General features: G+C 42.2%; 1 protein-coding gene across 3 annotated transcripts; it reads right to left on the bottom strand.

The window, feature by feature from the left end:
* Positions 1–51: 51 nt before the first annotated feature.
* Positions 52–22,467, bottom strand: pde7a (phosphodiesterase 7A). Of its 3 annotated transcripts, none has more exons than XM_078280101.1 (12): positions 21,393–22,467; positions 8,119–8,179; positions 5,138–5,227; positions 4,389–4,552; positions 4,212–4,275; positions 3,226–3,422; positions 2,971–3,102; positions 2,757–2,848; positions 2,479–2,623; positions 2,287–2,383; positions 2,016–2,096; positions 52–1,913 (listed from the first exon to the last, which is right to left on the bottom strand). In XM_078280101.1, the coding sequence occupies exons 1-12, from the start codon at positions 21,528–21,530 to the stop codon at positions 1,636–1,638; spliced, it is 1,539 nt and encodes a 512-aa protein (XP_078136227.1). In that variant the 5' UTR covers positions 21,531–22,467; the 3' UTR covers positions 52–1,635. The 3 variants fall into 3 exon arrangements, with proteins under 3 accessions (XP_078136227.1, XP_078136228.1, XP_078136229.1); XM_078280102.1 differs by having other exon boundaries at positions 5,138–5,224; XM_078280103.1 differs by lacking the exon at positions 5,138–5,227.
* Between the last annotated feature and the right edge of the window lie 2,712 nt (positions 22,468–25,179).

Here is a 25,179-nt window from a genome sequence, read left to right as displayed (position 1 = left end):
AGGTTAACTACAGTATTAGATGACATGCTTTAAACATGTAAAAGTCAAAGATTTGTCAACAACAGGTTTTATTATTCAAATCGCAACTGCAACAGGCATGTATCAAAAAGGTCAATACAGCAAAGCCTTTACAAAATCTGGCTCGACACTGAAGTCTTCCCAAAAATGGCTGTCGCAACAAATTGTAAACAGTTTTATCAACAGTCTTACAGCACTTACAGCAAAATACAAATCAGCTAAAGTAAGAAAAGCACCTGTTATCTCTCAAAATGTTTAAACAAACACAATTTGTGCCACTATACAGAATCAAAGTAGACAAACCAAACACAAAGAAATGGAATGTTCAAAGTCAGTCGACCATTTTGTTTCCGTACAAAAAAAAAAAAAAAGTACAGCTGGAGTTGTTCCTCACAACAAAAAGGCAAAGGGATTGGACAGTGCATTCAAAGACAAGCACACCATGCACTTGATGGGAACAGGAGCTGGTTTGGTCACTTAGCATAGTTTGTGCATAGTTATAAGGCATCAATCGAGCAGTCCTTTAGGTTGCATGTGGCTGTGAGACATTCTGCGGAGAGGGAGAGGCTCCTTCAGTAGATCCTAGCCTGGAAAAAAAACAACCCTGCAGCGTCTGCAGTCACCTCCTCTCCCTCTCCCTTTTTATAAGAGACTGGCAAAACCCTGAGCGAGTCAAGTTGCGTGGAGTGGAGTTCCAGGTGAGATGCGTGTGCAGTGAGTAACTGATCTCCAGTCTGGGAGGGAAGCTACCCCGAGTTCAACCAGCACTGGAAGATTCGGAAACATCAGAAAAGGACTAATGTCTACAATACCTTTACAAGGTCTCTTGGAGACACCATCGTTGAGTGCAAGAACACATTGTAGCACAGGTGGAGTTACTTATGGCATCTGGTGCGTTTGACTAAGGTTCTGCTCATGGCTTCAACAGTGGGATGACAGTTCAAACGAGTGGTTCTTCACATCTGTGCTTCCAAGGCAAACCGTGGAGCCGACATGATTCACTTCAGTTCAACAGAAAGAAACGACAAACGAGATGCGTAAACAGTCTTCGTAGAGGCAGCAAAAGGACTGGGCTTGTCACATTTTTTGTTGTCGTTTTTACATGAGGAAGAATCTTCAATACAAATGCAACACGGCATTACTTTAAAGTCTTCGGAGGGTCTCATGTCTGAATACTCCAGTTGTCTCAGTCAGTTTAGATTATTTTTCAAATCTTTGTTTTCAAATGGCACTTCAAAATACCAGAAAAAAAGTCTTCTGCTTTCTCCTTAAGGTTCACCAACAAAGAAAAGTGGTGTGTTCATTCAGTAATGCCAAAACTACAGTGGACAAATAAATAAAACAAAGCAAATAAATGAAAATACAGCAGTAGCCACATGAGGTATCTATGTATTGCTCTATGCCAAAAAAAAAGAGGAATTAAAAATTAAATAAATTAAATAAAATCAGTGGTTTATCAAGATGGGAGGCAAAAGCAACAAAACAAACAAGGTGTTAGGATCAGGTTGTGGCAGCGGCAGGGCTGCAGGCCACTGCATGCCCCACTCGGCCCCCAGTGTGTGGTGAGGCCCCGAGGCCGGGGTCAGGAGGTTGAGGTGAAAGGGCACACGAGGAGTGTCAGGATTCTCTGCTTCCCTGAGGTATTTCTTTGGAGCTGGTTCCTCCTGCGGCTGTAGCGGTGTTGCTGTTTCTTCTAGCGGCGGTGGCGGCGTCTTCTGTGTCGGTGCCGGCTGAGCTGGGCTCCGCCTCCTCGGAGACGGAGGTTTGTTCCTGCTGTAGGCTGCCCCAGCTGGCCTTGTTCAGCCCCATGTGGCCCAGCATGGTCTGGGACAGACGTGTGTCGGAAAAACGGGCCCACTCTGCGAACAGCGGCTCCGCCACGTATGTCATGAAGCCTGAGGGGAGAGAAGAGGCGGCAGGCACACATTAGAGCTAAAGATTAGACACAAGTTGTAAGTGAAAACGGAACACAACAAATATACAACACAGCTCCTCACCAATTTGAATGTTACCAACTGTGTTGATCCCTCTGTCACAAAGTGGGCTGACTTCAAGTTTGTGCTTCTTCTCAATGTCTCCTAATAGAGCATAACAAAATAGACTCAATGTCTGAGCTATTATATGTTCTACTACTACAAAATGACTTACAGAGAATAAACAGAAAGAACAAATCGAGAACCTGTAATGGGGTTAAAGAAAGGAGCAAAAATAAATAACTGAAGGACAATGACAAACAATATAACAGCAGGCAGCAGAAAAGATGATAACCTTGTTGGAAGAACTCCTCGGTCACTTTCTCACTCCACTGTTTGCTCAGCTCCCAGGGTCTGCAGGGGTTACAGATGTCCGCACACTTCAGAGCCATCTGTAGAGGGTGGGAATAAAAACAAAGTTAGAGCCCACAGTTGGCTGAGATGCAGAAGTTGTGTGTGTTTTTATATGACAGAGGAGGTAACCAACCTGCAGGATGAAGTGACGGTGGCTGCCGTTGCTCAAGCACAGGTTCTCCTGGTCCAGGTGCCTGCGAAACCTGGACAGGTACTCATTCTGTCTGCTGATGTCGGTGGCTAAGATTAAGGAGCCCAACTCCCTCTCCATGTTCAGGCTAAGGGGTCGGAAAGACAAAATGATCAGGTTGTTTAGCACTGGTAGCACTGTTTAGGATGTGTGCTACTGTATCTACTGTTAAGTGTAGCAGTTTTCTTGGTGCATCATAATCATTTCAGGTACAGACTGACCTGTCCTCAGCAGGCAGATGGGAGAACAGCCCAGTCTCTCTGAGCAGGCCCACTGCTGATTTCCAGTGGTGGTTTTCCAGAACTGAGGTATTCTGCACATTAAAAAGGGGGAAATAAATGTGCAGAGATACATTCATTTAATAAATTGTATGATGTCTGATACATCCATTCACAAGTTCTGGCAGGCTAAAGAGCGACTGTTAGGTGTTTTTACCCTATAGAGTGTAGCTAGATAGTGGTCAGTCTTGATGAGGAAAGGCTGGTTGACTCCAGGATGGTCCAGGTCATGTGTGGCAGCTGCGAGAAGTCCCAGTAGGATGTCACAGGATGTCAGAGACTTGGCAAGCTGCATTCACAACAACCATTTCAACCATTTTAATTGTCATTACAATACAAAACACTCCTTCACTGAAACACTTTCAGATCTGGAAATTACGTAATGACACTCATGCAACGGTTCATGTCTCACCATGGGTTCCCGCATGTAGCAGTACATGGCCTGTGTGACATCTGCAGCGTGGATAGCATTGTGGTAGGGGTTGTCGCTGTGGTAGTCCTCCTGGACCATGACCAGGAACCTCCAGAGTTTGACCATGTCCAGCTGGAAGAGCTCCACCAAGCCATACTGGTTCAGCAGGTGAAAGGTCAGGGTGATCAGGCTGTTTCCTGAACAAGAGGAATATCAGAGTAAGCATTCTGCTTTCATCGGGTTTGCGGATCTCTTCTTTGCTTGTATTAAACAGGGGGAATTGTACCGCCAGACGTTGTTGCAATGCAAAATATCATCAATCTGTTATGCTCAGTGCATTGTTGGAGTTTTTTTCTGCTTTGTAATTAATTTTATTGGTGCATCCACTTTTCCTAAACCTGCCTCAACTACCTGTTCTTCACTTCCCATAATTACTTATTTAACTTCATTTACTTTTTCTTCCCAAAGCAGTATGCACGGCGACTGTTATCTCTTTTCTCTCTTTCATCTCTTGCTTGAGTTACACAGTATAAATCAAGACAGATGTATGGCGAGAACATGGTCTGAGTCACCCCTTATTCATAATACAACATATCTTGTTCTTATCTACTGAGGCTACTGTCGATGCAAAAATATGTTAGTTCATTATGCTCCCTATGAGACTGTTGTGCTGGTTTAAAAAGAGTCTATAGAGCTAGCCTAACTCGATTACAGCTGCATTGGAAAATGAACAATAAATTGTTGCATCCTCTTCAACAAGCAATGGACGATGAGATACAAAATAAAATTCCGTGATTCAATTATAAAATGAATCTTCATTCAGGTAAATTCTCTCTGTCGGCCAGCATCCAATAGATGGCACCATTGGTAACACATTGAATCTAAGTCTGGTTTAATGCTGGATGATCCCGTCAGTTCTGCATTACTTCTGTGTTATGACTTTGAAAACAACTTCTGATCAGTGTTTCAGATCACATTTTACATACCGTTTGTCAACCTATCGAAGAGGAAAATGTCAAAATTCCAGTTCCCCACTTTTTCCAGCATGCACTACGAGAGGGAGAAAAGAGAAGCACAGAATTAGTGACGTGAAGTCTGAACAAAATACATAATTCTCTAAGTCTTATTATGGTATCATTAAAAATAAAAGGTGCGTGTCATACTCTGGCCTGTCCAGTGTAGTCCTCATCCAGGATGTGGAGGGGGATCTGCTGGGGGACTCCCCGCAGCAGACGGGATGAGTGCAGGTACCTCTGGAAGCTGAGCAGTCTGTGGACCCTCCGTTCAGGAGCAGAGCTCGCTGACGTGGACCCATAGTCCAGCCGTGCTGCACACACACGCATATAAATTGACTAAAGATGTAATATGTAACAATGTTTTTGGTAAACGTTTATTTTACTAGCTCATTAGGCTCTGAGGATCATTTGGGTTGCACAAACTCGGTGGGGATCTTACACCGACACAGAGATATACAAACAGTCTCTGCTGACACAGCCGCCCACTCATAAGCCTTTTCGTCTGGGATCACACAGCAGACATGCTTTGTCAGTGGTCACACACACACGCTGCAATCCGGAAACACGTCAGCATGAGGTAGGATTACTTTGGGGTCAAAATGTCAACACATACACTACTTCTCTGTAACTGGTTTATGTTCTAAAAGGTTTCACTGAGTATGAAAGTGGTTATTTTATCACATGCCCATTCACAAAGCTTTAATAAAAAAGCCTCTCACATGGTTTACACACCTTGGTCTTTGTCATCATGTGAAATACTGTACCAAAGCAGTGCACACACATCTGTCAATCTTGCTGGTAGAGGAACAAACTGTGTGTGGTACAGTTTGATAATGTCTCTACTTATCAAAAAGGAGGCTGGCGAGTCAAGGTAACTGGCTGTGATTCATACTCACTGTGAAGAGTACGGAAGTCGATGTACAGGTATGGGTGGGAGCTTCTTCGTTCCGGTTCAAATCCAACCTGACTTCTCACTCTCACATCTCCTAGAAGAAATCAGCACTTTCCTCAAGATTCATGCTGCTTGAAAATAAATGTGTGCTAGGCTAAGTAGTATTTACAAATATTTTTGAATAAATACTGGAATTGATCTTGCTTAAGTGCCACAAGGATGGGCTTTACCACCAGACAATGGACAGAGCACTACAATAAGACAATCCCAAATGTACGTGAAACTACCAACACAGCCGAAATCCTGCCTCTGTTCCGCTCGCCACAGCCAGACAGCATATGTTTCACCCCAGAGGGTTTACCAGTCTAAAAATCTCAAACTGATTCTGGTTTTCTGGCAGTAGTTCTAGATGACTACTCACTAACTAACTCACTAATATTCCCCTCACTTTACTTAATTGCTATTTTTGCTTATGTTATTTCTGTTTTACAAATTGTTTTGGTAAATTTGGTTTCTTTTGGGTTTCCTGCATGTTTAATATTTTGTGCTAAATGCCTTTTAATCTCAAATGTTTTGCAACTTTTAAAGTACTATATGAATAAACATTTTCTAGAATTCTACAGCACTATATCCTTTGAGTTTTAGCCAGAAAATCACTGTCAAGGCCTCATGGGAACTGTACAGTAGTTGTTGAATGCTAACAAAATAATCAATCTTAATTATATGTCAACTTTTTCTAGTCAATATGGTAGTGGATATGTAGGCATATTTACTGACAGAAAACCTCACCGTCATGTTTCCCCTTTTCATAACAATTAGGAAATAATACGCCTTATACTAAGCATTGAAAGAGAAGCAGGACTTCACCTCTCTATTGTCAAAAAGTGGTAAAAACATCATTTTGGTACTCAGAGCAAACTCAAACAAGCAAAAGATGTGATTTTGTAAATACTATTTCACCCAAGTCTGGTGTATACTATCCATGTGCGGGCACAGTCACGCACAAACACACACTCCCAAGTCCCAGAAGAGAAATTCCAATGGACAGACAAACAGCTGAGCATGCAATGCCATGTCAGGACAGTCTGCTCTACTAATAGTACTCAGAGCCACGGAGAGGGATCTATAGTACATCCATGACCGTTTTTAGTAGTCAGGCAGAGAAAAAGGAACAGGCTCTAGACTCAGACCAAAAAGACGGCGGTCGGCCTGCTTGTATACTGCAGTCAAGAGCAGTGACAGCACAGTGAGGTGACAGGATGGTGCTATGACACTGATGCAGTAAAATGCGATTGTGTCGTTCCAGGCAACACTTTATATGCGGCAAGACTTTATATGGCAGTTTACTCATCAAGGTGCTAAACAGTGCAATGGTAGGTTTCCAGCATGGGACTTCTGATTGTGTCGTATGTGCATTTGAATTCAAATCAAAGCGGTCACACAGGTGTGTTCCCCCAACCAGCATGTTACTTACTTGCAAAGAGCTGTTTGAATACTACACAAGCTCCTATCAAAATACCAAAAACTAAGAATTACAATTCAAGGCATAACAATGCTCAACATTATTTTTAAAAAGCTGTTTGTAAAGTTGTTGTTTTGAATGTGGAGAGTGAAACCGTATCAGTGGCCTTTACACGTGCAAAAAACATAAATTAGGACCAAAAAAACATTACAATTCATGCACTCCTAGGCAGTGAGCGTGTGTGTGTGTGTGTGTGTGTACATATAAGTATATCTGTTACATCAATCTCATGTGCTAGGGCTCGGCACACGTGTGTGAGCTTGTGTGATTAGTGTGTTTTCAGAGTCAAAGGGTCCATGTTTCCCCTACAGTGCATTAGTGCCGGCACTCTGGGGTGGATGTAGGTCATGTCACTATAACCGATGCGGCAAAAGCTCTGAGTCCTGTTATTTGAAAGCATATCAGCATTAACTTAGCATACTGAACCCTGGCCCAAGCAAACACCAGTCTGCATTAGTGTGCCTCTCCTCACACTCAATTTAATATAAAATCTACAGACACAGATGCTTTATGCTGGTGACGTATGAGACCACCATACTTAGCCAAGTAAAATGAGAAACAAAGTGTGGCAATATTATGTGAAAGCTACAGTACAGGATTTCAACAAAGACATACAGTAAGCCCTAAACTGACCCTGCTGTTTAATGCCCCCTGCCTACTTACTAAGCGTCACAACAGCAATATGATATCTATGAATGACACTGACAGGATAACACTGTGAGCAATTCTACTTTCTTTCTTGCTGCTTACTACCAGCCAAACGCCATCTGATTTAAAGCAACACTATGTAACATTTCCCAACGCGAGCTGTAGTTCCAATGAGACATCCTGTAGGGGGACCGAAGAGGGAAAAGTTACTTAGTGTTGCTTTAATAATTAAGGTGGCAAAAGTTGCATGCGAGGGCACATTTGTGTGGGGTAGACTGATGTCAGAGGTCCACCCAGGCTCTAATCGCACCATTATCCTCAATAGCCTTATTGATTAGGAAGCCAAGACTGCTCTGGCTGCTTCCTAGAAGCATTTGACTCCATCTGCCTGGCAGAGCTAGGAGTCCTCCTCTCATATGTTTTTTAAACTGCTTATCCTGTTTAGGTATGCTGAGGGCAGCAATGGGCAAATGGACACACACGCAGTATGTACATAAAGACACCAACGAACCCTTAGTCTGTTTAGCGTTCAAATGAAATTCTGTACTGATCCAATTTCAAAAAGACACTCAACACTACAGATACACACAATCTTAGCGTGTTCTGATTGAGAAATTACCAAAAGGTCAGGGATTGAGTGGACACTCCGGCGCGGCCACATCTCTTTATAATCTTTACATCCCTCTCTCCATTTCTGGTCCATCCATTTTCCATTTAAACCTACTGATGTCTGGAAAGTGTGTGCATCTAAAATGCATGTGTGTGTGTGTGTGTGTGTGTGTGTGTGTACGCACCAAGAGTGGGAAAACACTTACCTAGCATGCGAATGTACAGTGCTGTCTGGTCTGAGCTGTCGTAGGAAATGGCTCCTCGTCTCTGAACAAACAAACAGAAACATCATCAAGTGTCAAATGTTTATACCAATATAATGTAATTATATTATTACAACAATGTAATATAGGTCCCAAAATTGATGTGGGTAATATCACAACCACATCTCTCCCAAACACACACAAAATACAGGCAATGTTTTTAACATACACACCAAGTTTGATAAGTAAAGGGTGGTGTAATGTTGCACAAACTACTACACTGATAAATATGTTGCAGCTCCATATCATCAGCCTGATGCAACACTACACCATTGATATCAGTCATGTGAGAGCACACACGCGCACACACACACGCACACACACACACACTGATGTCAGCAGGTGAATGCAATTTTAATTCATTTGAATTTGCATTTACCTTAGTGGAACTAATAACCAGGACAGATGCAGCCCACCAACCCTTGACAAGTCAATACCATTCCTCAATAGTATTTGAGAAATAATTTTTTTTTTTTTTTTTTTAACAGCATATTAATCTAAAACATTATGGATAGCATCAAGTTTGCATTTTCTTCCTTTAAATAATCAGCAGCTGCATCACAATAAACAAAACAAACATTTTCTTTTCTAGGTTTCTGGAACCGCAGTAACCACTGAACTTCTGTAAAATAATACAATGTAACTTTTGGTTTGAATAAAGGGGCTTCTGTTTATGTTAGAAGGCGAACAAGTTACCAAAATATAGATATCCTAGCAAATAATACGATTTGTTGTCGGTTTTATTTTTTCGTGTGTCTACAACTCCCTGCAGTGCCAACAGAATCCCTCACCAGGAGGCAGCCGCAGCAGTAGAGCACTACAGTGGTAGTTGTAGCAAGTATGACTGTGGTAACGGCATATTTGCTCTGTCGACAGACAGCTGCTCCAGGCTAAACTGAGGTGTTGGCTCACCTCTCTATGCACTCCACACATCCTAGCCCCCCTCCAGGCTGACTATTCTCTCCCTTCTGGAGCTACTCTTGTATAGGGTTACCCATTCCACAGGGAGCCTGATGAGTGGGCCATTTCCTGACAACCAGCAAACTGGTCACACCATCAACACATGCAAACACAAATGTACATGCTTGTATATTCCTTACTTCATATCCTTAGGATTACTGTGCCTCTCCTTCACACACACACACACACACACACACACCTAACACTGTCTGTCCTCTCAGCTCATGACAGCTGCCAATCCAAAGCTAATATTTTACTGGCTAGCAAACAGCTCGACTCGAGGTGGGTAATCTGCAAAGCTGTATTTTAGTGTCAACAGGCATCTGTGTTTACACACAGCACCAGTGGTTAGTGTGAATATTATATATTGTGTGTACAGTATGCATGGGTTGTGTGTGTGTGAGACATGCATGGGAATTGTATAATACTAGCTCTAGGGCTGGGAATCGAAGAGTGACCAGCCCTGCCAACACTTCAAACATTTCAGCCAGAGCTAGCCCCCCCACACACACACACCTAGTTGGCACTTAAGTGGACATTGGTATGTGCTCCTTTCTGATAACAAGCTCAATGTCACATTCCCACTGTGAACGGAGGGGAAAGTCACGTTTTACCCTTGAAGTGGCCAGTCCATAACACACACCCCTGCCATGCCTTGTAGTGCCAATACACACAAAAACATACACCCATGGTCCTGTCATGGTCTGAAATTAACTTGAGCCCCTTTTTAAGCTGTGTTTTTGGCATTTATGCTTCACAACTGAGGGTGATGGGAAATAAGGGAGAGAGAGAAGCATAGGATGTCAAAGGTAGGACTTAATGTCACAGACAGGAAATCCACTTATACATTTGATTGGTTTGATTTGCTGTCCATCTTTGCACACGCTTATAACAAATTGAAATCATATGAAACATTAGGGATATAGTCCAGAAATAGAGACAGAGCGCATTTAAAGGCAGGGTTGGTAACTATTTCCAATATACACTTTTTTTTTTTTTTATATATACATTGTTCGAAATGGTCTTTACACCCGACAGCAATAAATAATTTATGGGCACTGAAAAAGAAGCAAAAAAGATCCGTCACCTGTAGCTGCTGTAATCCTGTAAAAATGCTGTTTTGTTGCCAGTGGTTGCACACATTTCTCCAGGTGTTCTGAGCGCCGTAGCAGTTTTACCAGCAGGCTAAAGCCAGGCTCCCTGCTTCACTCGCCTGGGCCAGCGAAGTTGATGCCACAGCATACCTACCAGCTCAATTTGTATTCTTCATGCAAGAAACTAGAACTTTGTACAGCCGCTTAACATCAATAGCCTTCCGCAATCCAAATAGCTACTGGATAGTTTTAGCCTAACTATGCAGCAGCTGCAGGAGGTACTGATTTGGTTACTGAGAATGGTGACTGACTACTAGCTTCTTTGTTTGGTAAAAAGTTGTGTGCATTTACGGGAGATTTAGGCAGTTTCTTAAGCTTTTTAATGTGTCAAGCCTATATTTTGCAAAGTGAGCTGGTTAAACAAAGAGGTGCTGGAAATAGGCATAGTCAGAGGTGAATCTCAACCCTTCAACTGTAAACATGGGTGGTACAGTGCCCATATCATGGGTTTTGATCATGGTTGCTCATAGGGATGTAACGATTACCGGTGTAACGGTAAACCACAGTAAAAATGTTAAAGATAACAATAACCTTTTTCATTTAAAATATAATTATCTCGGTGGATTACCACGGTGTGGAAACCGCGTGTTCCCAGTTTAATCCAAGGCTCCTGAAGTTGCTGCGCGGGCGCACTGTGTAGCCTACAGTGCGTTTCTTGAAGTTGGAATCATGGCGTGAGGAGACACTTGCTCTCTCTCCTCAGATGATTGACCAATCATTGACGAGAGTTATTGCTTTGATCTCCTGCCAATCACTCACGCTCAGACAGGAGATATGAGACAGAACAGCTGTAAACAGACTTTTTTCTTTATCATTCTTTTCCTGTTTTCGGACTTGTTGAAGTGAAGTGTGTAGCCCAGAACATAAGTTTAAACTATTCTGTAGCTTGCTAAACTGTCATGGGGTTTACTGCCTCGTTATCTGTGTAAATGTTAAAGCTACTTTCATATTTCAATAAGTGTTCTGCTACGATGTGGATTAAGTTTTGCCATGTTACGACATGACATTTATTTGGAGTGAGAGAGATATATTAACGCCTTGATAATATTGCTGTGTTTCTTATTGCATAGCTGATAGATGTGCAGATTGTTTAATATTACTTGTGCAGCCACGTGTTGATATTCAGGTAGTGTTTGCTAGCAAGGTGCAATCTCCAGTAAACAGACTGTGGAGCCACGTGCTTAGCTATTAAAAGGTGTATTACACGGTTTGCTCCATTATGGATATGTGTGCTATAATAGATGTGGCTTATTCTCAGATTGTGTTACTGAGCAATGTGTTACATTTATGTTAATTATTACAGAGAAATGAATGCAATTCTTAGTATAGTTTCTTGTTATATGCTGGTGACTATAACATTTAGTTTTTGCTAAATAATGTTCATAGTAAGTCAGATGCTTATTAATGTGCATTATTATTTGCTTATATTTCAGAACCACATCCAACTCCACATGTAACGTCAAATACAACGTCATAGTTAACTTCATGTTGGAGTTGTAAATAAATCTTCCTGGATCTCAAAATCAGACATCTCTGGTCCAAGTTCTTACCAGATACCCTAAAGCGGGCCGGTGTTTCAGCAGCCAGTTTTCACTCGTTTTCACAAGCCTATTACCTATATTTTTGTAATATAATAAACACTGGTACACTTTTTGAAACTATTTCAGCTTGTGTAGGCCTATCAGTGCTTTCTGAACATATTGAACACACTTTTAAAAATACCGCGATAATACCGAAACCGTGATCATTTTGGTCACTATAACCGTGAGGTTAAATTTTCATACCGTTACATCCCTAGTTGCTCACAGGTGTGGCACAGCAAAGGTATCCAGCTTAATGGAAATCTGCCAGTCGTTCATAGGCTGAATTAAAAAAAACAAAAAAAACAGATAAAACATCTGAGACATCAACAGGTTGATCACAGGTCACCAACTTTGTCAGTTACAAGAGCTGACAAAAGAGGAAAAATGCATTAACTTTGCATTTCAAGATAGAAACGGGTGGATTTTTCCAATGACTTTAATACAGAGTTCTTTGCGTCTAGTGGCCTTTGGAGACATTACAGCTTTAGAGACTTACGCTTTGGCTTCACAGTCATGCTGGTTGCCAGTTTGCATTTGACCCACAGCCCCTGGCATCAGACAAGGCAGGGCCAGGATTAAGATTTCTACCAATACGTTGGCCTATGACATTTTTTTTTTATACTTCAGGCTCATGCAATACTGGGGTGTGGAGGGAGAAATTTGACTCACTGAGATATTAAGAAATTAAGTCATCATCCTTCAATCTGACGAATCCTGGACAGTGCTAACTTTTTGAAACACCCAGAAATACAACAAGCCTTTTGTAAAAACCTTTTCTGATCAGCCCAAACATTGTTATTACAAATAATACATATAGTCAAATCAAGTCATAGTTGTAGATCACTAGTACACAGATAAGTGCTTACTCAAACCCTGGGTTATTCTGCCACCTGGATTTCGTTAATTTACTTGTATGGGTGAGCATTTAATTGTTGAACAATGTCCCAGATTGGTTACAGGCCACATTTTCTTCTTTTTACTCCCATTTAATTAACTCTATTCTTGTTTTTGGGGAATGGGCTTTTGGTGCCTTTAACTGAACACCTGGAGCTGCAGCCAGTTGCGTTTACTCGGAGCTTTCTGAGAACAAGCCAAATTCCGTTTTGTTTGGAGTTTACTGCTAGCATAACAGTCTGCTCATTGTGCTCCCTGCCATTCCACATGAGCTCGTTTACATACAGCTCCGTTTCTTATCTCTGCTTAGTCTCGTTGCCTGGGGTCACAGCATTCAGGTTTCTGAGGTCAGGAGGTCACGTGATGTGAAAATGTCTGAGTAACATCAGGTCTGTTATGGTGATGTTTGCTCAAAGCAGACAGACTTATGTATTAGTATTATTAATAATAATGCTGGTTTAAATCTAAAAAGAGGCACTGGCTGAGTTGCAAGAACTCAAATTCAAACAGCTCAAGGGGCTTTAAAAAACAACAAAAAAAATGCTCTCTTGTCATCATAGCATTGTGATTGAGCTGATATTGTAGTCTGACGCTCCTTCAATGGTATTCAACGGTCCATTGCACAGTGCAGCATTCTCACTCTTCCTTGTTTCAAACACAGACATAATAATCTTCATGATTATCATTTAGCTGAGGTCAAGCCTATTGCACACATTGTCAGTAAGTCAGTTGGGGCAAATGAGGAAGCCATCAGTATTCCTATAAACTGACATATCAGGAACAAAGCAGTGCACGCACACCCCACACAGGCACATGTAAATAGCCAAGATAAAAGCAGCTGGACTCTGCACGGTTTCATAAACTGAAAGCTTCCTTCTGAGTTATGACCTCTTGCAGCACTCTGCTGCGTGGGATGACACATTTCAGTAACTGGGTGCTAGGCCATGAATGTGGACAGGTTTGGACTGTGTGTGTGTGTGTGTGTGTGTGTGCGTGCGTGCACCAGCCATTGCATACATAAAAGCCCTAGATGGAGTCTACCTGTGTTTTATGAGAACACTGTCCACTCTGACAGTGATGCAGTGAGTTTTTGAGAGAGGGCTGATGGTTTGAGGGGAGGCCTGGGGTGAATTGGCCTGATGGTTAGCCGGGGAAGGACGGAGCAGCGTTATCACCAAAGAACAAAGCACCATGTCGAGCTTTAATATATCTGCAACCACTGTTTTCTTGTTTTTTTTACTGCCGGGTAAAAGTGTCTTAAAATGATTTAAGCAAATTATTTACACAGAGAGCTTTAAGGGGCCTTGTATAAATGTGCTTTTAGCTGTGCTCTATGACACAAGTAGAGTTAAGGGGTGAGGGAAGAGGGAGACTTGCTTCATATTTTCACAGGCTTTCTACCCTGCACAGGAATTTCATTCATCTCAAACATCATCCCCAGGCTCTAATTGCTTCTCTGGGCCAGCTTAATGCTCCCCCTTGCAAGTCTTAACCTTCTGAGGAGAGCAGAGCAAGCAGTGTGCCTGTGGACAACTATATGGTACAAGCTAGTAACAGTGGTAAATAAATTCTCCCTTCCTGTATGGGCTCATCTCATATGTCTATAGGACTACAGTAAATATGATTAATATTCAGCAAGAGCAGTTGGCCCCTGACATTGTGTCAGTTAGTGTGTTGATGTATGAAGCCACAATCTCACGGCCGATTGCACTCGACACTGCAGCACAAAAACAGAATGGTCATGTGATAAGAGGGGCCCCTTACAGAGAAAGACAGTCAGGCAGATAAACAGGGAGTGTGCATGTGCAAATGCAGACAGGATGTAAGGTTTGCCTCCTGTTTATTTACTAAATAATACAAATCCTCTTAGTAAACAGTACCGTGTACTCCAGCTCATTCACGCAAATTTCACAGTAAAACCAAACTTTGGCAGGCAAAGAGTTAAAGTTTTTGCAAAAGGTTGTGAAACACCAGGCTTACTGTCTGAACAGCTCCTTCAGCATTCTTACCACATCCTGAGACTACGTCAATCCGATGGCAATGCGCAGAAAAGAAAACGCTTATCGGTTCAGTTAAAATCAACAAAGTAACTCCCTCAGAGAAGCACTGTGGTGTATTCTCTTATCATGCTCTGCACAGAAACATCCAGTGTGGATGAAACAAGTTGTGTTATTACCCACCCTTACGCACAGCCTTATCATCTCATGTCCCTAAACATCTAAAATGAGAGAAGTCTATCTAGGGTCAGTGGCCCACATACTCTTGATAATATCTCTGACTGAGATATGATGGACTAAGCCGATAGAAGATCAGTGTTTCAAGTCTAAGCTGCTTTCCAAGCCATGTGACTGCTCAGGCCTCATCAATACTGTGCATCTTTATTATTATCGATTCTTGTATCTCTGCCGGATTTTTTTTCTTAAAAAGTCAATTAAACTTGTCAAAACAATGCGACTGTGTGAATGTGTTACTAGTACCAAATCATGACAGCCATCCACATTGGGCATGGATGTGTAATATCTCTGAAATGTAGTTTAGATGGAAACCTTTGATGTGTCTAACTCCTTGTCCTATACTTCTGGTTCTTTCACTTTGAACCAATCTATTGACATTCCTGTGTTTACCCTTCACTCCAGAGTAGCCAGAGGGGACCAGCATGAATCACTATATACAAGCACAATTCTAATCTTCCAACTCATTTTGAGTAATTAATCAACAAGCAGCCAACATGCATTGTAATAAAAACAATACAGGCATTGTACTAGATAAATAAGCCCATTTATTTAATGTTGTTGCTGTATTCAACGCCTCTTCAGCAGCATATTTACACCCAATAATAAGCATTCCATGACCACAGAGTGACATATTCTTCTGAGACTCTGTCGTGTCTTCAACCCTACTCTTTCGTCCTCTGTTTACAAGAGGAAATGTCTTAATCTGCAAGGGAAAGGGTGGGGGGGGGGGTGGAGGAGAAAGAGAGGGAGCTTGTGAGTGAGTGGAACAAGACAGCCAGAGAAAGAAAAGAGACTCCGGCCATCTGTAAGCCTGGCAGCAAGCCAAACCACTGCCCACAGAGCCCAGGCAAATGCCTAACTGCCTCTTTCTGCAATGGTAGTCCAGAACTGCTTCCACAAACAACAGGCCTGTGGAACCACACATAAAAAACACAGCAGCCACCAAGGACAAATGCACCCTTATGGTCATAAATAGGGCTCGAAACACAATATTTGTATAAGTGTAATTGCTCTGTGACAAAAGGCAGAGTGACAGTGCCGTATGTGTGAATGCATGTTCACCCAATACTGCCACTGTTCAGGAAGAAAAAAAAAAAAAATGTCAGCAGGTCTTTATGGGCCTGGTATTAAAATCTGATCCGAGTGATCCGATCGCAAGTGGACAGCTCTAGGTGCACGTTTTCAGCTGTCTGTCGAATTGTGTCTCCAACTGCGTCCTCAGTGACCACTTATGATCGGATCTTATCTCCCCGCTCTATATGCAAATAAACACGTACATAATTTCCGTTTGTATATAGGCTGGTTGTGTGTTTATAATGTCAGTCGTTAGTAGGTTGTTCACTTGAACATAAATCAAGTGAAAAATGAAAAGCGCTGGCCACAGTCTGACTGTGTGCCAACCATAGACTGTAGCCTATATAAAAGGGTGGCGACAAAAGGAGATCTACGGACCGGTGGCAGGACCTGTGCAGGAGAGAAAGAGGTTTTTTTTTGGGTTTTTTTTAAAGTCTCAGTGTGTTCAGCTCTAGGGCTGCTCAATTATGGAAAGAATCATAATCACGATTATTTTGGTCAATATTAAAATCACGATTATTTTACACGATTACTCAGTGACTTTTGGAAAGACGTTGGAATTATTGAATTAAAAAAAACAGTTAAATCAACAGTGAAAACACCTTGAACTGTGAAATTTCACTCTAATACTTTTCCCGTTTGAGCTTTTTTCTCTCCATTCAGAACACAGGACAAAATCAGGAGTTGACTTGCAAAACGTAATGTGCAAAATAATTGTTTCTCGATTACTCTGTTTTTGGGATTGTTAAGAGCAGAAATCGTAATCACAATTAAATATCGATTAATTGCACAGCCCTATTCAGCTCTCAGTACATTTGTAGCTAATAATTGAATCTCTGTGGTTTGAAGTTTAGGTTATATTATAACTGCTTTATTTTACATTTCACGATGCTTATAGGAGTCACGTTACGTTACTGCTGATGAATCCCCAACATTTCCGGATTTTGCTGCTTCATAATAAAAACAAACATTCAAATACCAAAATAACGGAGGACTTTTATTGTGAAGAACTTATAGGAAATTAAACTGTTCACAGCCGGGACTTTGACCACGCATATTACCATCAACTCCGGACAGCGCTGTAGCTCTGGTAATGCGAGACTAATAAATAACAGAAGGAGATGACATAAGAGCAGGAAGTTTTGTAGTAGCCTAATGTCCTACATTGGTGAATATGGGGACGTTTCATGAAATTAAAAATAACGTTATTTTCAAGGCAACTGCGCTGCAGAGCTCAAGACAGCCGGGGACAGACAGAATATGATAATAATACCATCCTATAATAACAACAACAACAACATCCAAAACACACGATTCACTCAATGGTTTCTGTGACATGAAAAATACTTTGAATGAGTAGGCTAGCCTACATATTTCAGCTCAAGGTTGAGTAGGCGGTCTTTAAAGCAACACCAAAGCACTTTTCCTCCTCGGTCCCCCTACAGGTTGGAAGCGGAATTGTCCATTACCGCTGTCGTATGTCTCATTCAAACTACAGATCCGCTACCCGATCTGGCAAACTTGCATTGTGTGGTTATAGCCGATAGAGGGCCACAAAGCAAATGCAGAAGTTCCGTTCACCCCGTTACAAGTTGATGAACCACTGAAACGATTTTGGAAACATTATTTTAAAAAAGGTACAAAATAATCTTTGGTGTTGCTTTAATGTGGACACAGGACACACTGCCGTTCTCACTGTTATTAGAAAGTGGACACGCGGCTCTAACCACCTCCAAATGCGTTTTTTGCGATCCAATCTCAATGTGTCCTCAATGCGTCCTGAGAATGTTTTCACCTGTACTTAGAGCTGTCCACTTGTAAATTGATCACTCAGGACTGATGTTAAAAAGGTGAAAACGGGGTCCGTGTTGAATTATTGACTACTTCGCTATTGCTGTCTTGTTTTTGCATAAAAGTGTTTGTAAATCTTGTGCGATTTAAAGGAACATGCCGACTTATTGGGACTTTAGCTCATTCACTGTATCCCCCAGAGTTAGATAAGTCCATACATACATACCCTTCTCATGTCCGTGCGTGTCGTAAGTCTGTCTGAAACACCCACCACTTGGGCGAAGTGATTTGGTCGCAGCACCTGAGAAGCCCCGTGGTGAGGAGCAGAGAGTAACAACGGTGCTTTTCAGGTGTTGCGCTAATCACTCCACCCAAGTAGCAGTGCTTCGCCTTCTGAGAATATAGTTCCCAGTTTGTATACGGTTAGAAGATGGCTGTGTCTCATATGACCTTGTTAGTTGTACACACTGTGACTATACAAATCACAACATGTAAATAGGAAAATGTTGGCGTTATTTTGTCACTTACTGGGAGCAGTAGGCTAGATGGAATCGGTGAATGAGCTAAAATCCCAATAAGTCGGCTTGTTCCTTTAACAATGTTTCCACAAAAATGACATGCAGTCTGATCATTATTGTTTCACTGAAAACTCACTCAACACTACAAAGTGCACTGCTTGTTGCAAATGACCCCTTTGTTCACAATAAAAAAAAAAAAAAAATTAACTATGGCCCACTTAGTGAACCCGAACAAAAAACACACTAGCTTTTCACTTGTGTTTGTATGCAGAGGATGAGCAATCTAGCATTATGCTGAGATGGGTTTTCTCCTGAGGTTTTGGATCCTTTCTTTCGGCTGCAGTCTGATAACCAAGGTCCAAGAACCAACAGGGCGCATGATAGCTTCAGGCCTTCGGATCAGTTTTACAAGTCTTCCTAACTAAGACAGAGCATGAAGATGGAGTGGTAGGACAATAACTGGAGTGAATGGATGGATAGAAAGATGAATGGATGGACAGAAAACTCTTGTCCTGCCAGGTTATCCAACATTTCATGACATCTGTCAAAAACACTAACAACCCAGCGGAAGAAAAAAAAATAAAAAAACACCACTGAGAACGAGCAACATTGAGGGCCTTTCATAGCCATGGCTATGCATTAGTCTTTGAGGGAGCTGCCTGTGGTGGTGTGATAGGTTCAAAGCGGACACACATGGGTGGTTATGTGGAGCAGCGTCTTGCACAAAGAACTAATGGACAGCCTATACATGGATTTCTCGGCAACGTCATCACTGCTTGCGCACGCAACCGGGGCGCAGAAAGAACACGTGTTTCGTGTAGCTAGTAGTAGTAGCAGCATAGCATAAGTCAAAATGCCAAGGAGTTGTGTGGTTAATTGTACAAACAGAGCCAGTGATGGGTGCCTGATGTTTAACATACCTAGGGGGAAGCATGCTTTTGCCAAAAAACAGCAGCGGTTATGGCTTCAAGCCATAAGAAGGGCAGATTGGGGTCATATGCAAGAGTCAGGCTCCCATTGTATCAATCAGAAAAGTTGCAGCTTGTTCAGTTGCTCAGCTAAGTGATATCTACCTGTGAGGGCTGTAGTACTCTAGTCCGGACCATAGACAGTTAAAGGTCCGGACTCGAGATAAGTTTAGACTGCTAGCTAAAGCTACACCGATGTTTTGCTAACGTTAGCGCAACAGTGTCGCTCCTACGAGATGGGTGGGTTTTTATTACGTTACACACAAAGCTAACTGGCTATAGTTAGCCTGTACGTATGCTAGCGGACATTAGCTAACGTTGCAGAGACAGCTGCCGTAGAGTTTCGGCAAGCTAACCACGACAGTGGTGTTGCCCTCTCGCCCACAATCAACCTCTGCTGCTAAAAACAGTCAACCTGCAGTGATGTTTTAAAATGGAGACACACATATCGTAACTTTTCCCAGAAATCCTGGCCATTATTTTAAGGCATAAACCAACCATAGGGGTACACTCAGGGGTAACCCTGCTGCTAACATTGGCTGTTACATTAGCCTAAAACAATAATTATAGCCACACACACACACACACACACACACACACACATTACAGTAACACTGCAAAATTAAAGACAGACAAATAGATCCAACTAAAAATCACATTTTACTGAGTCAGCAGTTAACTTATATACAAACAATAAGGAAAGCTTCAATACTTAAGGTTGTTGCAGTAGCAGACCAGCTCACCAAACTGGCTTTCTGCCCCTGGTATGCGCACGCACCCTGTAATGTTTGTAAACAGGAAACCCGTGTATTGAAGAGGACGCTCACACAGTCAAAGATGGTGACTTGATGCTTAGTTAATGTGTTAGGAGATGCCATGCAACACTGTGGGAGTGTCTATTCATGACCAACAAGCGGGATGTGACCCAAAGAGATGACAATACACCCAGCTGCTTTTGGGCAAAACTACTGAAGCAATAGTTAGAATGTTTTACCATTTTAACTGACTCATGACTTGATGTGCAACTTTTCTGAGCTGAGGTTGCGGGTGCACATGTGTAAGAGTTAGTTAAGCAAGTGTACGGGACAAAGGCCTAATGGATGGTACATCATCTGGGACATGTTTAGACACAACAGTGACTTAATACGTGGCTAATGCATTATACTGCTGTGCCAGTTTTTCTATGTACATGAGAGTAGGTAAAGGTACTTTATTGTCACATACACGTAGCGAAATTCATTCTCTGCATTTAACCCATCCCTCAAGGGAGAGTGTGGGGAGCCATTTACAGCGCCCGGGGACCAACTCCAGATCTGAGCCAGTGCCTTGATCAAGGGCACTGACTGGAGAACCTAGTACATGTTTTTTGATGGTGGGGAAACTGGAGGAAACCCACTCAAACATGGGGAGAACATACAAACTCCACACAGAATGGCCCGGAATGACCTGGATTTAAACCCAGAACCTTCTCGCTGTGAAGCCACAGTGCTAACCATTGAGCCACCATGCTGCAAAACATGCACCCACAACATGAAGACTGTTGTTGTGGCCTACCTTTTCTTTCACTGCAGAGCAGAAATGTAGAGGCAGGCTTACCAAGCGCACATTTTAAAGAGTGCAAGACTCTGGGAAAGCAGGAAGTTCAAGTATGACTCAATGATATAGGTTTCTTTTGTCAATGTGACAAGGGATGTTAACATAAATAACTGTGTGGCACGTTCCTTCTGACAAATATAGCAAGTTCCAGGTCCCAGGAGTGTAAACCAAGAGGGCCTTTATCTGTGGGCAACATGCACAAATGCAAAGTGGTTTTAGGTTGGTGTGTATTTTAGGTCTAAGAGATAAGAAAATGTGTGCATCTGTGCAAGTGAGTGCTCACTGTGTGTTAGGGCCTAGATATCCAACAACCACCTGCAAGATTCCTGTGGATTATTTATATATTCATATAAATGCTGGTTTTAAGGCCTGTGTGATTCACAAAGCCAAACTCACTGTGGCTAAATGATTAACAGTACAGATTAAGGAATTTTAATTTATTTACCTGTGACAGCTGTCTCGGATCAGGAGCTCCGAAGAGAGAAGAGCTGGAGCTGAAACTAATGGCTCCCCTCCGGCTGAGGACATGCTTGGGAACCGGCCTGTCTAGAGGCAAAACCGGCAGCTGATAACATACTTCCATTGAATAGTCAGGGCTGGATCCGGATCAAAAGTATAAAAAATAAATAAATAAAAAAAATCAAATATATAATGAAAAAGATAACAAATGCAATGCGAAAACAGATGACTGGTGAACTAGAAAATCTCCCAAAGCCGAAAAATTATTTTAATATTGTAGAAACGATCTGCTATCGAGCTGCAAAGTATTTCTGTTCATTATGAGCGACTCGAAACTTGTCCAGATCGCCTTCATTGATGCTGCGTCTTATCTACCTCCACCGTTTTACCTCCTTTGGTGTCATTTTGTAGGAAAAAAATTCATGCTGCTGTTGCATTTGCTCCTTTCCTTCTTATTTTAGTAAAATCCGGGCCCACGAACGACGAGACCTTCTTGCCATTTTCTGGGTCTTTATGAAAACGCTTCCTCATTTTCAAAGCAGAAAAAAACGTCCGTTAATTTGCGTTTCGTGGCGTTCACGGATCTGCATATCACATATCCCGAAATGAAAACAAAAGGCACGGCCACTTCCAAAAAATGTCATCAACATAACATATTGTATGCAACACCGGCGGATGAGGTGAGGCAGCTCCAGGATGTGAGTCCCTTGTCAGCCGTGGTCGGGAGGTTTTTCTCTCTTTCGGATTTACACCGGCGACGAAATATAATCAACATGTAGGGCTTTTCCGTCTTTTTTCAGAAGCTGCATGATGAAGGAGCAGTTGTCTAATTTACCGCTGACCGTAAAGCACAAAGTGTCTGGCTCAGAGAGGGAAACCCCGACGTTCATCTCATTCACTTCGATTCCGGTGGGTTTAAAAGAAACGTAACGGCATGTAACACGAAACTATCAACCAAAAGACGACAAATTAACAACCTAAAGTGTGTTTATTTCCCTATAACTACCTTCCTATCGTCCTAAACATTAGCCTACTGTATGGTTTTAAAGCACACACCACCTGCCAGAGATGGTGCTGTTGGAGCGAGCAAAAAACGCCCTTGTCAAAGATAAACCAATGGCGTCAATGCTGCTATTATAACCACAACGCTGATTGGACAAAAACGCTTAAACTGTATAAACCAAATTACATGATTGGTTATAAGGCCAGGGCGATCCCAAGACCTATATGAGCAGTCGTTTGTAGACGGCGTGGACTTTCTCAAGGGTAATCCTCCACAACGGGGCTTGCCCTGCAGCGGTCCACATCATTGCCTGTGATTACCTTCCTCTCTCATGACTCATACTGCTTGGGAGCTGAGACTCACCGGGAGTTTGAAAAACAGCCTAGGAAATACAGCTAAATTGTTGCAGCTGTCAGAATGAGGCAATTTGCTCCATATGACTGATTGTGGTGACTCAAGACACATGCTGATTGCATTGTAAAATAGACTTTGAGTTACTCATTTTATTGTCTGCATGCAATATTTAGGTTTATCTGCCTGAAAAAAATGTTCGTAAGATACTGGGCCATTGATTTTTTTGCATGATAAGATGTAGCTGCACCTCATGAATCAAGAAAAACACACAGCACTAACAGACCAGAGCATTAACATTTTCACTGGAGGTTTCTGTGCCATGTCCATGTGCTGGGGGACAATAGATGTGCCATGGCAACAGTCAGGCCCAGCGCCAATGGAGGCATAATCCCCTCCCCATCTCCATGGGTCTGAATGCAGTTCCCCACAATCATACCCCCCAGTAAGAGGTCCTGCATCTTTTCCAGGCAACTAAGGCAACACTGCAAAACACAACAACAACTGTGTTGTAGACAGTAGCAGAGGTAGAAAGAGTCCTAGAATAGCCAACTCAAGTAGAGGTGATTTGCCTTCAATTATCAGTAACAGTTACAGGTTACTCACAAGGCAAATTTAGTATTCCGACTAAAACCATTTCATAATTTATGCCCTACCACACATTGCCTGCCAAAGTAGTGCAGCTCATTACAAAACATGTTTAGAGAGAAAGATGATCAGTTAAACTTATATTTCATATCTTCCAAAATTATCCATAACTGTAGCTTTCTCAGAAATTTTTATCTTTGCAAACATGAGTAGAACACTTAATAAAAAATCAATTAAAAAAAACAATGTGAAAGTTGAATTACTGAAGTACAAGTAGGTGATAAAGCTTCTCAATGACTACTTCTAATTAATTACTTTCCACCCTGGATGGTGAAATACCTTGCAGCTGAGAATACACACTAAAACCATTTAATTGTGTGTTAACTGCTATACTTAAGTGTTAGTGTAAATGACTAACTTGTCACATCTTGATTTTTCAAGGTGTTAGCTGCAAACAGAGCTGAGAAAGTCAACCACACATAGGCGGTTCTGTTTTCGCATTCACAGCTTACAAACTTGTTATTGCCAGACAATTCTCAAACTTGATCTGGCATATGACTACGTCAATGGCCCATCACGTGTGTGAGCGCACAGGACAGCACATCATTATCTCTTCCAGGCCATTTTTGTTGCCACATTCACACATAAATGCAAACTAACAAACACCACGCACCAGAGATGTTCACAAGTCATTTTTTGGAAGTCCATGTCGAGTCTCAAGTCATTTGCCACGAGTCCAAGTCGAGTCTCAAGTCTCTGGCCATCTGATCTGTCCCTAACACTGTATTGTTAAATCTTATGAATTCAAAGCATGTCCTGTAGCTGCCATACATACATTACAGTATCAAAATCAGTTGTAGGATAACTGTATGGGGTCTACTTAACACATCCCTCTAGGACCCCTTGGACCTGGTGAAATATTAACCTAAGTCTGTCACATCATATGGATACAACTAAACTTAGCACAAAAAGTAAGGAAATTGGTGTTTGGTAGATTATTTCTCTGTGGTAACAATGCTTTTTGGCAATAAATATTATACTGTTGGAAAGCCTGTTTAGTTCCCTTTCAAATGGTACCCCATTTGTAAGGAACATGCATTTGTGGGATGAGCAGCAGCGCTGAGTATGTGGGTTGCGCCCATGAAAAATTTGCCAAATCTTCTCTGCCAATGCCAATCAGCTTATTCTGCCATTGACTCATTTGGTGTTTGGTGGATTGGATGATTCTGCCTATGGCAGTTGGATCATAGGGTCAAAGTATGGAGAAGATGCAGAGAATGTTATGCTGATTGCTGCACCGATAGAGTAACACCTTTTGGTGGAGGCAGTGTGATGGTGTGGGGCGGCATCTCCCTCACTGGAAAAACGAGGCTTGTCATCATTGGAGGAAATCTCAATGCAGAGAGATATAGAGATGAGATTCTGCAACCAGTGGCAATCCCATATCTCCACAGTCTGGGACCGAACTCTATCCTCCAAGATGACAATGCTCGCCCCCACAGGGCGGAGTTTATCAGAGACTACCTCCTTAATGTGGGAGTGGAGAGGATGGAATGGCCTGCCAGCAGTCCAGACCTCAACCCCATTGAACACTTGTGGGATCAGCTTGGGCGTGCTGTGCGTGCCAGAGTGACCAACACAACCACGTTGGCTGACTTGCGACAAATGCTGGTTGAAGAATGGGATGCCATCCCACAGCAGTGTGTGACCAGGCTGGTGACCAGCATGAGGAGGAGGTGCCAGGCTGTTGTGGCTGTGTATGGTTCTTCCACACACTACTGATGCTCCCGTTTGTGAAATGAATAAATTGTTAAATTGCCAATATGTCTTG

This window comes from Sander vitreus, chromosome 22 (genome assembly GCF_031162955.1).
Source record: "Sander vitreus isolate 19-12246 chromosome 22, sanVit1, whole genome shotgun sequence".
NCBI classification, from domain to species: Eukaryota; Metazoa; Chordata; class Actinopteri; order Perciformes; family Percidae; genus Sander; species Sander vitreus.
The sequence above is the reverse complement of the archived record's forward strand: the minus strand, read 5'-3'. Positions and strand labels throughout refer to the sequence as shown.